The sequence below is a fragment of the Malania oleifera genome, chromosome 8 (assembly GCF_029873635.1).
Source record: "Malania oleifera isolate guangnan ecotype guangnan chromosome 8, ASM2987363v1, whole genome shotgun sequence".
Classification (NCBI taxonomy): Eukaryota; Viridiplantae; Streptophyta; class Magnoliopsida; order Santalales; family Ximeniaceae; genus Malania; species Malania oleifera.
This window is the reverse complement of record NC_080424.1, coordinates 22,086,757-22,104,589: the sequence shown is the minus strand read 5'-3', so window position 1 is coordinate 22,104,589 and position 17,833 is coordinate 22,086,757. Positions and strand designations below refer to the sequence as shown.

Genomic DNA, 17,833 nt, shown 5'->3' with positions numbered 1-17,833 from the left:
TGGGTGGATTACTCAAATTCAGAAAGTGATGATCTAAGTGAGTTTGATTGTGATGAGGAGCTGTTGTTGGATTAGATTCAAGAAAAATATGGGTATGTTTCGGATTCTTATGAAAATATAGGGGATTTATCTTCTAGAACTTGAGGGAGTTTATATCTTTGATGATGAAGGTCTGGTTACCAATTTACAGCCAAGGGATAGAATTTTGCCTAACCCATGGAGGAGGTTCCTAAGCAGTTGGTTAGGTGTCGTTGGGTCTACATTGTCAAACATATTCATAGTAGCTATATTAAACAGCTTAAGGCTCGATTGTCTGCCAAGGGCTACACTTACAAATAGTATTGATTATTTTGGGACCTTCTTTGATGTTGCTACACTGAAGTCTATTCGAGTTCTGATTTTGTTGACCGATAATTGGGATTGGCCCCTTTACCAATTCAATGTGAAGAATGCCTTCTCGTAAGGAGATCTACAAAAAGCGGTATACATGGAGCAACCTTCTGGGTATGTTGCTCAGGGAGAGGATTAGGGGTGGCAAAACGGGTTCACGGGCCGGGTTTGGGCGGGTCGTAAACGGGTAGGGTTAAACGGGTTCGAGTTCAGAATGATCTGTTTATTAACGGGTCACTACTATAGTACTATGTAAACCCTAACCCGCCCATTTAATAAATTGGTCATAAACAAGTCACCCATTTAAAATATATAATTTATTTATTTTAAAAATTGTTAAATATTTCACATAAAATGACATAATTTAAAAAAAAAAAAAAAAAGAGTATCTGTAAATTTAATTTGACTTTTTCTATGTGAGCTAAAATCAATAGAGAAATTAGGTGATGGATCACACTTAAAAGAAATTGAGATCACTTTATAGCCCACATGAACAATTCTTGAGGCATTCATTCTCGCACTCATCTTCAACAGCAGGCGACCGCTCGGCGAAGTCCAGCACTTTCATCATCTCATGCTTCAAAAACCCATCTGGTTCGTCTTCATATCCACCGCCGCTGTCAATTCTCTCACACTGCAGTTGCCTCCCCACACACCCCCTGCTCCAGTTTCCTTCTTGCCCCAATCTTCAATGTGGCTGATCTGCAGATCTGGAGCCAGGAGGGAGCAAAATAGCCGAATTGAAATGCCACAGCGCCGCTTCTCACTGTGAGGCCGTGAGGGAGGCCGTAGCAGGGAGCTAGCGAGGCTTCTGCAATTCTGCTTCTGCCACATCGCTTCTCGCCGAGACGCTGTGAAGCCGTGACGGAGATGGGTAAGGCCGTAAGGGTTAGTGGGTTATTGGGTTAGGTTGTTTCAATGTTTCATTATATATATATATATATAAAAGAAGATAAATGAGTGACTCGACCTAAACCCGCCTAACCCGTTTAAAAAATGGAGCGGATCTGGGTTGACCCGTTTATAAATGGATCAGCTTACATTCAACCCAAACCCGATTTAAACGGGCGGGTCACGGATCACCGATCGGGTTTCGACCCGTTTTTCCACTCCTAGGGAGGATATAAGGTATGTAGGTTGCATAAGGCCACTTATGGTCTTAAGCAATATCTTTTTTCCTAGTTTGAAAAATTTAGCAAGGTGGTCTCTACATTTGGTTTCATTTAGAGCTACTTTAATCAGTTGGTATTTATTTGTTAAAACAAGACATGTGGGGTGCTCCTTATAGTTTATGTGATGACATCATCACCACTGCAGTGACCAAAATGGGATTACGGATGTCAAGCAGTGGCTTCAAGAAAATTTTCAAATCAAGGACTTGGGTACTCTATATAACTTTCTTGGTATTGAGATTATATGGTATAGAAAAAAGTTATCACAGTGAAAATACACCATGGACTTGCTTAGAGAGACTTTTATGTTGGGAGGTAAACCAATTGATGCTCCTATGAATCCCAACGTGAAGATGTCTAGGGATGTTGGACCAGTGTTTGAAGAAAAACGTCAACATAGCCAATTGGTTGGCAAGTTGATATACTTCATTGTCACTAGATCCGACATATCCACAGTTGTGGGGGTAGTGAGTCAATTTATCAAAAATCCAAAACAACCACACTAGGATGTTGTTTGTAGGATTCTAAGGTATCTCAATTGCACTCCTGGTAAAGGCTTGATATGCAAATGTAATAGAAACGGTGAGATCATGAGAGGACAAGCACATGCTTAATTAAGTCAGGCAGTGTTTCCACAAATGCTTAATTAAGTCTGCCTTGTCTAGTGGTTGTAACAAGCTGGGGTTAGATGATAGTTATGCACCTTCAGCATGAGGGGAGTGTTAGAAGAGATAGGCTTAGTCTTTCAAGTTTTATATTACAAATAACATAAGAGGGCAAACCTGGAGCTGAACATAGGGCTCCAGGAAACTGCCGCCTCCTTCTCTTCCTTTCTTCTTCCTTTCTTCTTTTCTTTTCTTCTTCTCTCCTCCATCTCTAACTTTGCAACATTCACAAAATAAAAATTTAAAATCAATAGTAAATTATTTCTAATAATAGATCATTTATTTTATTTCTAGAACAATTAGGTGTATTTTCCATCTCATATCCAACAATGTCCAACCATAGTACCATTAAACAATGATAATATGGATACAATTAAAAGAGCAAAAAGCCTACAGAAGGCTCAACTAAACATAGAGTCAGATGTGAGAGGATGAAATGATAATCACCCCAAGACACGGGGATTGAGCTTTGCTGTATTAAGTAGTATAGGGGATCTTTAATTTTAATACTCAAAACTGCATTCATCAAAACTGACAATGTAAGAGCATCTATCAAACCAAATGATTTATACTGAAAATTAACAAATACGGCCTTAGATCTCAATCAAATCAAAAATATAAAATATAAAATATAAAATATAATTTTTTTTACGAAAAATAATGTATCTACAACAGGAAAATAAAAGAACAGAAACCAAAAACCTGAACTTTGACCAATAAACTGGGTAGCTTTCACCGACTCCCCAATGCTCGCCAATGCATCCATTATGTCCCTAAATGTGAATGAGTATCATTACACCAAAACAAGAAGGTAAACTTTAAATTTAAAGGGTAAATTTCATGCAATAGTAGTAATAAACATTACAAACTTATGACATAAACAATATTAAAGAAAACATATTCACCTGACACTCCCCCTAAAATTTGAGAAAATGATAACCCGTGAATTTTGAGGATCATTTGTTTCTGTGCCAAAAAATTTAGTCATCAAATTAAAGATTCAAAATTTTCCCTTGAAAAAGAATTTTAAAAAATAAAAAGAAGATGCCTACAAACTTACTAAAATGATGAATCAGCACATCTAACATTTTTAACAATTTAGGGTTTGTAGCGCCATGAGATAAGCTTTGCTGCATCAAGAGCTTTGCCTTCCAGATGACTTCATTTTTATTCATTAATCTACCAAAAGACCTGCAACAGTAAAACACTTTTGATGACTCTTAAACTGACAAAAGCTGCCTTGGATGACTATTAAACTGACAAAAGCCAGTGCAGCATATCGAGGAAAATGTCCCCCAATATTTGATACCCCATAAATGCACTAGACAAAATTATAGAAATTTTTTCCAAGCAGGTTGACATAAAAAATTATGCTGTTAACAAAATCATAGATACATTCACTGAGGCTCCGTTACACAAGAAATTATGCTGCCTGATTTCAACAACGATCTGAGCATGTTCTTCTAACAAACTGGCTCATGGTTGGGGAACAGAGGATCCTTACTTTACTCCAAAAAACAAAATATAAGTGTTATAATCTATTGCTGATGATTTTTGAATAACATTAAAGTCAGGGACTCCGCTCAAACTGAAAAAAGGTTCAAAGATCAAATAACCGAATTGCAGATACTTCAGCTATCAAGCAATTTTTTTTATAGCAAAAGAAATTCATTAATAGGAAGAGAATTTACACCGGAGAGAAAAGGCATTTCCCAAAAAATCTGGAACAAACCAGAGAAAAATTAAAACCTCAAAACAAAAATCAAACCAACCAATACCTCCAATCCCTATTTAAATCCTGAAAGCTGACTTTTCTAAAAATACCAAACCAGATTCACCATAAAAAAGTCAAGAACTGAAACTTTTCCCACACCAAATATGAATACAACTTCTTCCAGGAAAAAATCTGTGCAATATGTTCCAACCAAAGATCCCATAAAACTGCATACTTACTACACTTCCAAAGAGCTGCCCTTTCCTTCCTTCTTCCAAAGCCCACAAAGGAAGTGATTAACAAATGGTCCACTGAATAAAGGCAGACCCACCTCTCTCCCATGATACCAAACAATTTATTCCAAATCCTCCATGAAAATTCACAATGCTAAAAAAGGTGAGAGGCTGTTTTGGAATTCCTATAACAGAGCACACAAACATTTGGAGAGAGCCTTCAAAGGTCTCCTAACCTGTAGCAAGTTATTGGTATTAATTTTGTTCAGCACAACCAACCAAGTAAACAATTTAATTTTTGGGGGAACTTTAACCTTCCAAATAACCAAATAAAGAGTAAGGGGATTATTTGAAAAGTCAAAATTCAAAGAATGATTTACAAGAAAACACCCCAAAATGATCCAGACACCAAGAACGTAGATCCCTACCCAAGGATAATTTGCAATTGTCCAATACGGACAACAAAGAAGACAACTCCACCATCTCCCTATCATTTGGAGGTCTTCTAAAATGAAGATTCCAAGAGGCTCGAAAACCCCTCCCATTATCCTCAAAGGAAGAAATAACTCTATTTGGATTAGAACATAATCTAAAAGGAGGCAGAAAAGAAATGGAAAAAGAATCATTCCCGAGCCATGGGTCTTTCCAAAAACGAATATGGGATCCTCTCCCCACTACAAATTTAAATAGACCCCCACGAACTCCCCAAAGAATATCTCAAGCTACTATTGGTATCCCACCCATTCTCATCCAACCCAAACTAACTGCGAATAACTATATGTCACAGGGAATTATCTTCCAAGGAGAAACACCCAAACCATTCAGCTAAAAGAGCACTGTTTTTAGACACCAACTTACCAAGATCCAACCCCCCCCCCCCTCCTTTTTAGACTTACTAACCTCCACACAGTTTACTAAATGGTCCCTACGACCCCCCAAATCAGACCACAGAAAATCCCTCATAATTCTCTCAAGCTTGCTCCCGACTCCCTCTGGAATTATGAAAACAGATAAAACATACAAAGGAATGCTACAGATTCAAGCCTGGATAAGTGTGATTGTACAACCAAAAGAGAAAGGGGCACCCCTTGAAACCGGCTAATCTCTTCATAATCCTCTCCACTACTGGATTCCAAAAATCCACCCCTCTAGGATTCCCACCCAATGGAGCCCCTAAATAAGTGAGGGGCCATTCCAATAAACCACACCCTACATCAGCTGCCCAAACTCTAATCCTCTCCACTACTGGATTCCAAAAATCCACCCCTCTAGGATTCCCACCCAGTGGAGCCTCTAAATAAGTTAGGGGCAATCCAATAAACCACACCGTGCATCAGCTGCCCAAACTCTAATCCTCTCACCAAGGACATTTAGGGCTGCTAAACCACTTTTCCATATATTAATCTTAAGCCCAAAAACATTAAGAATACCCAAAATTCTTCTAAATAAAAGCTTATGGTCATCAAGAAAAAAAAATGATATCATCGGCAAATTGAAGATGAGAGAAAAACTTTTAACTTAATTAAAAAGGCTCTCCGAAAAATTCAAGAACATTCCAATGATGGCATTTCTACAAATCAAAACGTGCACAAAACAAACCCAGCAGGCACAGTTTCAGGAAATTTGAGCGTTAGAGTGCCATTTGAGATGATGCTGAAATGAAAGGTCAAGGACATACCCATGTTGCATCTTTTCTTCAAGCATCTCATATGCTGGCCTTATTCCATGGCTTGAAAGTAGCTTACGAATATGGTAAAGTGTTATAAGCACTGCAAAATATCCTTCAATTTCTCCATATTTGATATGAGGGAGTTCTTGTGGTGGTGCTTGACGAAATTTCTCCCTCGAATTAAGTAAATCACATGGGCTTAGCTGTTAAACGCTAAATATGAGTTCTAGGGAAAAATACATTAGAAAAAGAGATAAAGAGATATTTTTAAAGTGAAAAAAAAAAAAAAAAAAAACAGATGATGATTATAATAAGCACTGACAAGAACTGTGTCAAATGGAAATGTGAATAAAGAAGATAAAACAAAACATGAAGACAAACCAAAAGAATTAAAAGAAATTTTTATTTAAAATATAAATAATCTCAGAAGCTCTAAACAGCTTATAAAAGCTTATAATTTATCTTTGATCATCTTAAAATAGACAAATACCAATTAGAAAAAGAAACTATGAGGAGACAAGTTAGCCTAAAATATAAAAGGGAATAAAAGAAAATTCATATAATCAGCAACTGATTATGAGATTAATAAAATATAACATGAAGCAGCAAGCTCCCAGCATACATATAGCAAAAAATTGGAAATTGCATCAGGACAACCTGCTAAGCCTTCAACTGATGTACCAAGAAATGTATCATAGCAAGCTTCTATAATATACATAGTGCATGTAACCATAATATCCACTCTGATAAAACTTGTCCAATGAACAAATAAAATTTCAACTACCAATGGAATGTAGTAATTTACAGGTCATTAAAACTAAGGCTCGTTTGCTTCATAGAAACAAATAACAACAGAATGGAATGAAGGCACAAACGGAAATAGCAAAGTGAGTTCAATATTTGGTTGGAATCTGGTCAGGTGGAATGCCAATTTTATTCAGTGTCTGTTATGCCCAGTGAAACTAGGATTATGTATCAGATATTTTGTAAAATTTATCAGTATTTCCTTGAATATAGGAAACAAATATAAAGTCAAAAAACTCAACTTTTTACACTTTATAACATGAAGATGCATCAGTGATAAATTTTATATAGCTTGGATAAAATATAACTTTTTTTTTAATTTTTTGATACAAAACAATAAATTAATAAATCCAATAACCAGCCACCAAACAATATTTGATAACACAAGTGATTGCTTCGAGCAACCACAAAGCCAGAAATTTCATATGGAGGTGACCATGCCACATCTATCTACAGAATCAAAAAAGAACATAAACAATATTGCACAATAACAGTAAAATCAAATTTTTATTTAAACCACAAACCATGCTTTCATAGTACTAAAATCATCAATGGTCTTTTATCCATACAAAAATTTTCAGCAATTTCCTTCTTAATATTACAACTACGAAATTTCAAAGAAAATCATCCACCATCTAGCTACAATGTCCAGTCTTGGCAATATTCATAGTTGAAAAAGCCCGTTCCAGAAATGTTAGAAATCTAAGAGTTAGCGCACAAGTAGATCCAACCGATCAATGAGTGGATACTTCATTGATCTTCTACTTTCGACTAACTCTCACTAAAGTTCAGCAATTGTTGATGTTTATCAGGAAGCTGATGAACATCAAGCTCCAAAACACTTCAACTCTTAAGGTACTCTTTCTCTTGCTGAGGAAAATCAACTCGCAAAAATTTGATAACAAGGCAGCGAATTTTTTCAACATCAAGTCAGTATAACATTAAAGGATAGATTAAAGAATGAATATATTCGTAATAAATTAGGCATAGCACCAGTAGAAGATAAGGTAAGGAGGGGCAACCTAGTTGGTTTGGACATTTGAAATGCAAACCTAGCAGTGCACCAGTGAGAAGGAGTGAGCTAGTTATTCTTACTAGTAATAGAAGGGGTAGGGGTAGCCCTAAAATAACATGGAATGAAATAATGAGGAAGAATTTAATAGCTCTTCAGCTAGTCGAGAGAGCTGCCCTTGATCGTGTGAATTGGTGAAAAGGATTCATGTAGCTAACTCAACCTAGTGGGACTTAAGACTTGTTTTTATTGCTGTTGTTCAAGTGAGTCAATAGCATTTATGATCTAAATCCAAAGTAAGAAAAAGCGCTTCCAAGTACCCATTGAATTTATTATTCAATTCTGGCAACCAATAGATGTTGCAAGAATTGTTTTTTTTTTTTTTTAATATTCACAAGAGATGCATTATTTAACAATTTGATATGGACAATATTTTCTTGAAAAATATTTATTCTGATAAAATTAATAATTTGATATTTATTTTCTCCATTTTTCAACTTCAAGCTTCTTTCCTTTCCTAGTTTTTTCTTGTCCAAGTTGTTAGTGCTTTACTTATTTATGAATAATTTTTATGATTATATATTATAATTTTAAAGCTTAGCTTATAGTCATACAATATAACTTATTGGTCTAAATTTATTAAATTTGGAACTTGTTTAATTTATTGTATTATTTGTATGTCTTATGTGTCCAATAGATTAGTGGAGTGTAATGATTTTGTTTTATTAATTAATTTATCAAATATATGGTTAATGAAAAAGTAAATACATCAGGTTTGTTGTTTTGTTGTTAGTGGTTTAAAACGAATGCAAATTTTTTTGTCCTTAACAAACAATGTCTGTAACTTGAATTAAAGGATCCAAACATGCAAATATACCAATATACATAAGATGGTGTGTACTTGAAAATTTTCACAGCCGTTACACCCACTTCACGTTACGTCACATCCTCTACTCCTGCTTCTCGCTACCTGCTACTGCTATTTAAAACCATGATCTCTAGCAACAGCAAAAAAGTGAGAGAGAGAGAGAGAGAGAGAGAGAGAGATGAATATGGAAGAAATAATATACAAAGAAGGAGAAAAAGGAATCTTCCTAAGAAAATAATAAAAACTAAAAGAAAAGATAACAGTCAATATAACACAGCCGGCCAATCACACTGAACATCCGCAAAACATGTCCCTTTGAAACAACCTGCTGCAACAGCCCGCAAAGAATATTGAATCCTATCTCAAACTAAAAACCAAGGAGTCTTCTTTCCCTTAAAAACACTAGAATTACGTTGCATCCAAATGCCCCACAGCACAGCACATAACCTATCTTTATTCCTACCAATACCTACAATGTCCGGATGAACTGAATTTTCTCCAAAGATATCAAATCACTATTTCCACATCCTCCATGTGAAAGAACAGTGCATAAACAAATAGGAGGTAGATTCGTAACTATGAATACAAACAAATACGAGGCAGATTTTGAACTATAAAAGCCAAGCATGCACACATCCAGGATATTCCTTAGGAAACCTCCTATGCAAAACTATTGCACCAAAAAAATATCCACTTGATATTCAAGAATGATGCTCCGCTACATCTGTTTCCTTATTCCAACCATTGCCTGCCTGAAACGAGAATCATCATCCACAAATGAATTGCGTAAAATGAATTTACATTCTAAATCAATGCATTCAAACTACTTTTCGACTTTTAGATTAAATCTTCCATTGTTTGGACAATGTTTACAACATTTGATATATCTAAAGAAAGATGTTGTAAAAATGTTGTAAAGCTTGACAATGATTAATGCTGATCTCCATAATGCCATTCATCATGGGAAAAATATGAATGAACTAAAAATAAAAATTAAAAAAATCTCAATTCACCAATAGATAGCATACGCTTCTCCCTGAGAATAATTAGACGCACTAATATTTTGATGTTTTGAAGAACTATACTCACTGCACAAAACATTTTTCTAAAACACTCATTGACTTGAAATGGGATCCTCATTGAGTATCACCAGCATTTTGTAAAGTGGCAATTTGATTCTCAGCTCTTTTAAGCACAAGCTCATCCTTCAAATCAAATGAGTGATTTCAATTGCTTGAGTATCCATTCATTATTAGATTTGGAAACAGCATTGGCAATATAAAAACTAACTTTCAAGAAATTGACGCACTTCAACCACTTCTTTAGCTGCTGCAACCGATGTTAATTCTAGTCCAAAAGTGACTATAGACGTATGCTACCAGACCTCTTAAGTAAGGGTGGAATAGTTCATTGTGTAAGGTGCAGAACATTGCATGACAATTGGTGAATGCAAAGGTGTAAGTCATAACCAATCAAACGCCTCTTTATCAGCAAGGGCTTCAAAGCTAGATCTTTTTTTCGATAAACATAGAAATTTTTTAAAAGAGAGAATAATGTACATCGGAAGAAGAGGCTTCACAACTAGATTGAGGAGAAACTTGATTTTGAGAAAGAAGGGGGACAACAAGCAAGGAAATGCGCTCCTAATCTACGCCATCTGTTGCAACAAGAAATGGATTGAGCAGTGCAAAAGCCATTCACTGACACACATCCATTTCCTTGCTTGTTAAACTCTTAGAGGACTAGGGCTTGTAAGTCATAACCCTTTCATTCATCAATGGGACCCTGGTCAAGCACTTCTCTGAGCCTGAATTGATCAGTGAAAGTCATAAAAAAGACATGCTCCTCCTCGTGCCTCAGATCAAAAGGAAGTGTTAGATTACCACTCAACCTAAAAGCTTAAGATATTAGGTGTTGGGCCAACAATGTATGTCAAGTTTTAACATTCCTCTGCACATGCATCACAACAACACGTGGAGAGATAAACACACGATAAATAACACCCACTACAAGGAATACAATATTTTTTTTAAGAAAACCACACAATAAACACAAGCAACCAGGCTAAAACCCAGGACCTCCTAGTAACCAGCTCTGAGCCAACAATGTATATCAAGCTTTAACAAAAAGGATAGTTGACAAGCTCACATAGTTCACCATTCATAATGCTTGATGCAGTACATTCCTGTCCGCTAAGATTTTGTATATCCAAACTGTGATAAGAAGGAACAAATTTTCCAAGGGTTGGCTACTGATAAGAAGCGAAGGAATATGACTAGGAAATTGGGACTAAGGGGAGGAGAGATTGCTAGTTGCTACTGATTCTTATTTGATATCGGAGGAGATTACAGATTTTTTTGTCAATTTGTTTACTGAGGAGGATAGTTGTAGTTCTACATAAGAGCAGTTGGGGCTGAATACTATTTGTAGTAATCAGATAAGATGGCGGGAATGGCTTGTTGAGGAAAGCGAGGTTAAGGCGTTTGTATTTAGGATGGAGAGGGATAAGGCTCTGGGCCTGGATGGGTTTAGTATGGCTTTCTTTTAGGACAGTTGGGATGTGGTTAGAAGGGATTTAATGAAGAACTTCAATGAGTTCTTTTTTAATGAAATTTTGGGTAAAAGTATTAACTCAACTTTCATTATCTTGGTGCCTAAAAAGAATAGGTCTATTAAATTGCAGATTTTCACCCAAATAGTCTTGTGACTAGTGTGTATAAATATCATTACAAGGGAATAAGTTGATAGGTTGAGTTTTTTGATAGGTCATATTATTGCACAGGCTCAAAGTGTTTTGCTAGGAATAGGCAGATTGTGGATGCTATTGTAGTAGCAAATGAGGTTATTGAGGTTGTTCATATAAGAAGAGAATAAAAAAAGAAGTTTTTTAAATTAGACTTTGAAAAGGCTTATGACCAAGTATGTTGGAATTTCTTGATAAGATCTTTTTCAAGGAGGGGTCCAATGAAAAATGACGGTCTTGGATGAGAGGGTGTTTATTAATGCTTCTTTCTCAGTCATTATTAATGTAGAACCTAAATCTTGGTCTAGGACTTCAAGGGGGTTAGTATCCTCTTTCTCCTTTCCTGTTTGCTCCGGTAGTAGATGCCTCTAAGTATATTGGTTTATAGGGCAGTAGAGAAACCGTTGATGAGAGGGATTAAAGTGAGGAATGAGGGTGTTGTGATTTCTTATCTTCTACAAATTGCAGAACTCCCAAACTGACATGATCCTCGGCGTGAAAATTGGTGGATTCTTTTCAAGATTAGCATCAACAGAACTCCCAAACTGACATGATCCTCTACAAATTGCAGATGCGCAACACAAGCATTACAAGAAATAGATCTTTAGATCAAAAGAGAGATAAGAAACCCAAAGATGGCTTTTTGGGGTTCTAATACTATGATGAACATGGTGAAAAAAAAAAATCACTCTGTAATTTATGAAGTAGGTCAAATCTCAATGCTATTTTCAACACAATGTAGCAAGATTTACAGGGTTTCTTTAAAGAGAATACATAAATCTATAATTTAAAGGAACTGTACCGTCTGAAAGTCCCTATTCTGCAGCACTCCAATACCACAAAGCTTAGCCACAAATGGGCGTATCACTTCTGACAGCAAATTGTTTACCTCAACGGCATCTCGGCCCATTGCAACCTAGTACCATTGCAAGGAAAATGTTAAAGCCTGTTTGCTACAATCAAGAAGATGACAGACCTCAATATGGACAAACCATAGAATTTTCCATACCTCTATTAATTCTATCTTTCTATTGTGAACATATGGGCTGACATCATGGTCACTTTCATTGCGATATTCAAGTGTTGATATATGTAGATTATCAATAATCTGCTGAACAGCCTGCTGCTTTGCTGAATAATTGCACTAACCATAAGGACCAAATATTTAGAGAAAACATTGCAGAACCCAGGTAGATGGCCAGTAACTCACATCCTGGTGTTGCAGTCAAAGCTAATATTCTCAGATGCACTGGTACTGCCATTAACTACAAAATTGAACCATCATTAGTATTTTAACCAAATCATATGTGTAGACATTGAACCGGTAAACTAAAAAAGACAAATAAAAAGTCCAACATAATTACCCTGTGATTAGAGAAAAATGAAAAAGAAACAAACCTCACGAACTGCCACACAGTAGGAATAATTTCCCGATGCTCGATGAGCTTCATCTATCACCAAACACACAAGGTGTTTCACCAAACATGCACCTAAAAAACAAGTTAATTTTTATAAGCAATCCAGCATTACAGCACATGGCAAAAGAAAGTTACAGAAAAGTATGGGAGCAAAATTGAAAAGAAATATATTAAGAAGTTTAAAATAATGTATGTGAATTTGTCAGTGCCCATGCAAGCACATGGCACAAATAACAAGTGCAACACTGAAGTACCTACTCTTAACTAAAGGGAAAACAAAAATAATAATAAAAAAGGAATGAACACATTAGGCTTTTCTAAAATCCAATTTGAGAATGATAACCTTACCCTACTCTCCTATTAACATCCTCTACAATTTTATTAGAAGCCCGCACTGCATTTTTGCAATAGGCTGTTTCCAAGCCTCGAATCTCCCACTCCCCTAGACCCTCCTCCTCTGGGACAAGGGCTATTAAGGTAGAATTAATATGATTCCCCACCATCCCATTACAATGGAACTCATGAAAAGGCCCCCATAATATCCTCCTAAATTACCTCCCAGCCTGAAAAAGGCAATTGCAAAACCATTAGGGGTCTTTAATCTTTATCCCATCCATCTCAAACACCAACCCATCAATATCAAAAAGCCTCTCCAACCAAAGAGCACTAAACCCCCACCCCTCCCACCACAATGGGTCTCCAACTATTCCCTCTATCATCAACTTCTATTGGACTCACTATTGTAAAAAATTTGCAATCATCACACCATTTTAGCTCTGAACTCCCATAAAAGCAACCCAACTCTAGCTCCAACTCCTAAATAAGATTTTTTTTATGCCTTCGATTAGCCACCCTATGAAACAATCCAGAGTAATAATCCTGCTACTAGAAGTCGAGAAGAATTGAAATAGTATTTCTTATTATTTTAAAATAAGGTACAATTTGAATGTCTTATAGACTACAAGGATAATCTAAAAGGAAAGAATAATAAAGGAAAGAATAACAAAAGGAAAGAATGACAATTGCTAACAAATCTCCTAGAATATCTCATAAGAATATATCCTAGAATATCTCCTCAGAATATTTACATAATTACAGAAATTTCTCCTATAATCAAGGAGAGATGACTGGATAAATTTGGAAACTTTCCAACACTCCCCCTCAAGCTGGTTTGAAGATGTCTTCCATAGCCAGCTTGCCGATCAAATTTTCAAATTGCTTCTTTAATAGTCCTTTTGTAAGTATATCTGCTACTTGTTCAATAGTAGAGATATAGGGTAAACAAATCAATCCACTGTCCAGCTTCTCCTTTATAAAATGCTTGTCGACCTCAACATGTTTTGCTCTATCATGAAGCACTTGATTGAAATCAATGGCTATGGCAGATCTATTATCGCAATACAGTCTCATAGGTAGTGGATTAGTGACTTTCAATTCTTCCAATAATTTTTTAATCCACAACATCACAAATTCCATGAGCAACTGCTCTAAAATCTGCCTCTGCACTACTCCTAGCTACAACATTTTGCTTTTTGCTTCACCATGTAAACAAATTTCCACCAACAAAGGCACAATAACTACAAGTTGATCTTCTATTGGTTATACTCCCAGCCCAATCTGCATCAGTGTATACCTCAACTTGTAGATGTCTATGGTCTTCAAACAATAGACCTTTTCCTGGAGTTCCCTTTAAATATCTCAGGACTATAAATTGCATCAAAGTGGTCTGGTCTTGATGAGTGCATGAATTGGCTTACCATACTGACAGCAAAGGCTATGTCAGGATGTCTATATGATAGATAAAGTAGCCTTCCAACCAATCTTTGGTACTGGTCTCTATTGTTTACTTCTTCAGGCTTGGCAGGTTGTAGTTTAAGATTAGGCTCTACAGGTGTCTCAGCTTCTTTACACCCTAGTAAACCTGTTTCTCCAAGCAAGTCAAGCACATAGTTTCTTTGTGAAACAAAAATAACTTTTCTTGACTTTGCAAATTCCATACTCAGAAAATACTTTAAGTCACCCAAGTCTTTAATCTAAAATTCATTAGCAAGCATTTGTTTTAATTTCTCATGTTCCTTGTTGTCATTACCTGCCAAAATAATATCAACATAGAAAATTAGAATAGCAACCTTCCCTTCACTTGAGTGCTTATAGAACATGGTGGGATCAGCTTGACCTTGGCTGTTACCATGACCCTTTACAGCCTTCCCAAAGCGTTCAAACCAAGCTCTCAGAGATTGCTTGAGCCCATACAATGATTTGTTTCAATTTACACACCTTATCTCTGCCAAGATTACCTCCAAAACCTGGTGGTAATTCCATAAACACTTCATCCTCTGGATCTCCATTTAAAAAAGCATTCTTTACATCCAACTGGTGTCAGGGCCAATTAGAATGTACAGCTAAGGAGAGTAACACTCAGATTGAGTTTATCTTGGCCACTGGAGCAAGAGTTTCTTGACAGTCAATTCTATATGCTTGTGTAAACCCTTTTGCAACAAGTCTCGCCTTATATCTCTCTATATTACCATCAGCCTTGCATTTAACTTCCAACACCCACTTGCAACCTACAATTTTGTTTTCCTTCGGTAAATCAACAATTTCCCAAGTACTGTTGTTCCGTAGTGCATTCATCTCTTCAAGAACTAGTAACTTCCAATCCGGATGATCCAAAGCTTCCTGAATGGTCCCTGGAACAAATAGGTGAGAATGTTGGATGTAAAGAACTTATGATTATGAGAGAGTCTATGGTATGATAAGATTTGGCAATGGGGTGTGTGGTACAGGTTCTAACTCCTTTCCTAATGGCTATAGGTATATCAAGGTCAGTAGATTGATCAACTGGAAGTATGGTAGAAGGATTACCTGGGATTTCCAAATGACCAATTTTTGGAGGTGATGAATGATTCTGCTCTGAAATTGTGAGATGATCCTTAGTATTAGAACGACACCTACCTCAAGTATAAACATGAAGCTCAGAAGAGGGATTATTCTGTAGCAATTCTCCCCCTATTTGTGATTCCCTCATGCTTTATACAGGAAAATTGGGATTAATTTCAGTTCCTTGAATGTTTTGTAGAGGGATGTCAATGTCAAGGAAAACATTAGGCATTGGTATAGAAGTTTGCCAAAACTGATCTTCACTACTCTCTTTCTCCTCCTGAAGATAAGTTTGGTTAAAGTAAGACTGATTTTCAACAAAAACGCCATCCATACTGAAGTGAATTTTTTTTGTTTTTGGATTGAAACATTTGTACCCTCTTATTGGGAGCATATCCAATAAACACACATTTTTCAGCCCTAGGATCAAGTTTAGATCTAAGATGAACTACCATATGAACAAAAATAGTGCATCCAAATACTTTTAGACGCAGATCAGAAATTATCTAATTATCAGGAAAGGATTTTTTTAGGCATGCGAGAGGAGTGATATACTGTAGCACACGGGTAGGCATTCTATTAATAAGGTAACAAGCAATTAGAATAGCATCCCCCACAAATATTTAGGAATATGCATAGAAAATATTATAGCCCGTGCAACCTTCAATAAATGACGATTTTTTCTTTCAGCGATGCCATTTTGTTGTGGGGTGTCATGACAGGTGGATTGATGTTGAATCCCATTTTCTTTCAAAAAATTTCGCAAAACTTGGTTGATATATTTTGTACCATTATCCGTACGAAGTATGCTTATATTTGTGTGAAATTGATTTTCGATCATACTATAAAAATTCTTGAATTATATTTCAACTTCAAATTTTCCATTCATCAAATATACCCAACAAATCCGAGTATGATCTAGAAAAGTCACAAACCATTTTTTTCCCGAATAAGGTAGCAACCTTACAGGGACCCCAAACATAACTATCAATCAAATAAAAAGGTTTTGATCCACGGTAGCCTTTTAAATTATAAGGAACTCGGTGAATGACAAACGTCACAATGAAGAGAAGTACAATCCAAATTTTTAAACAAACTAGGCAACAAATATTTTAAATAAGAAAAACTAGGATGCCCTACTCTAAGATGCCAAAGCATTATTTGATCACACACAAGGATTGAACTAGTACTACAACTCAAGCCCTAAGCTTGTTTATTGCTGAATAGGGTATCATCAAAATAATAAAGGCCATCGATCATCCTAGCAATGCCAATCATTGCCCCTGAGTTCTGGTCCTGAAATTCACAATGAGACTCAAAGAATATGATACGACCACTAAAATCACGAGATAATCTACTAACAGACAGAAGATTGCAAGTTTAGGAAGATGAAGGACAGATTTTAATTCTATTTTCCCAGAAATTCTAATTGAACCTGCTCTTGCAATGGATGAAAGAATCCTATCTGCAATCCTAACCTTTTTATTATCCGGACAAATATAATAAGACTGAAAAAATTGAGATATACTAGTCACATGGTCGGATGCACCTAAATCAATAATCCATGGTGTAAAGGCTAAAGAACTGGAATAGGCACTCGACATATTGCCTAGTTGGACCAAGGAACCACTAGAAGTACCGAATATCGGATTGGATTTCAACAGTTGAATAAGTTGATCCATCTGCTCTGAACTTAGAACATTGGTCTGGGCTTCATTTGCTTTAGGAATCACTTGGTTGTTTCCAAGTCCAGGTTTGTTGCTCTTCCAATTTGCTGGTTTTCCATGTAGTTTCCAATAGGTTTCTCAAGTATGGCGTGCCCTATTACAATAGTCGCACCATAATCGAGATTTTTGATTGGGATATGACCATTGTACAGAGGCATTGGCAGCAGCCAAAACAGTAGGATTAGCAACAACCAAAGTTGAGTTCTCCACTGCTCCATCAGCCCCTTTTTCTTTAGCATAACATTTCGATGACAATCTTCATGTCTCACTTCATAAAAAACCTCTCCGATTGGAGGCAAAGGTTATCTACCAAGAATCCTTCCCCTAACCTCATCAAACTCATCATTGAGTCCAGCCAAGAATTTGAAAATTCTTGCATTTTCCACCATCTTCTTGTTGCAGTTGCAATCATCAAGACTCTTCCATTCATAATCATTGAATAGATCCAAGTCCTACCACAGTCCCTTAAGGGCATTAAAATACTTAGTCACACTGTCTTCCCCTTGTTGGATCTTGCCAATTTTATGCTGCAATTCAT

The 17,833-nt window shown here is 36.2% G+C and overlaps 1 protein-coding gene across 3 annotated transcripts in view; it reads right to left on the bottom strand.

Moving 5' to 3' along the window:
* The window catches only part of LOC131162301 (DEAD-box ATP-dependent RNA helicase FANCM), a 98,196-nt gene that overhangs the window by 57,373 nt on the left and 22,990 nt on the right, over nt 1-17,833 (bottom strand). For all 3 annotated transcript variants that reach the window (XM_058118620.1, XM_058118622.1, XM_058118621.1), the window contains exons 6-13: nt 12,669-12,760; nt 12,481-12,535; nt 12,280-12,401; nt 12,073-12,186; nt 5,853-6,046; nt 3,288-3,418; nt 3,133-3,193; nt 2,930-3,000 (exon numbers count right to left, since the gene is read on the bottom strand). In XM_058118620.1, the coding sequence (XP_057974603.1) occupies nt 2,930-3,000; nt 3,133-3,193; nt 3,288-3,418; nt 5,853-6,046; nt 12,073-12,186; nt 12,280-12,401; nt 12,481-12,535; nt 12,669-12,760 (840 nt within the window). The remainder of the gene's footprint in view (nt 1-2,929; nt 3,001-3,132; nt 3,194-3,287; nt 3,419-5,852; nt 6,047-12,072; nt 12,187-12,279; nt 12,402-12,480; nt 12,536-12,668; nt 12,761-17,833) is intronic.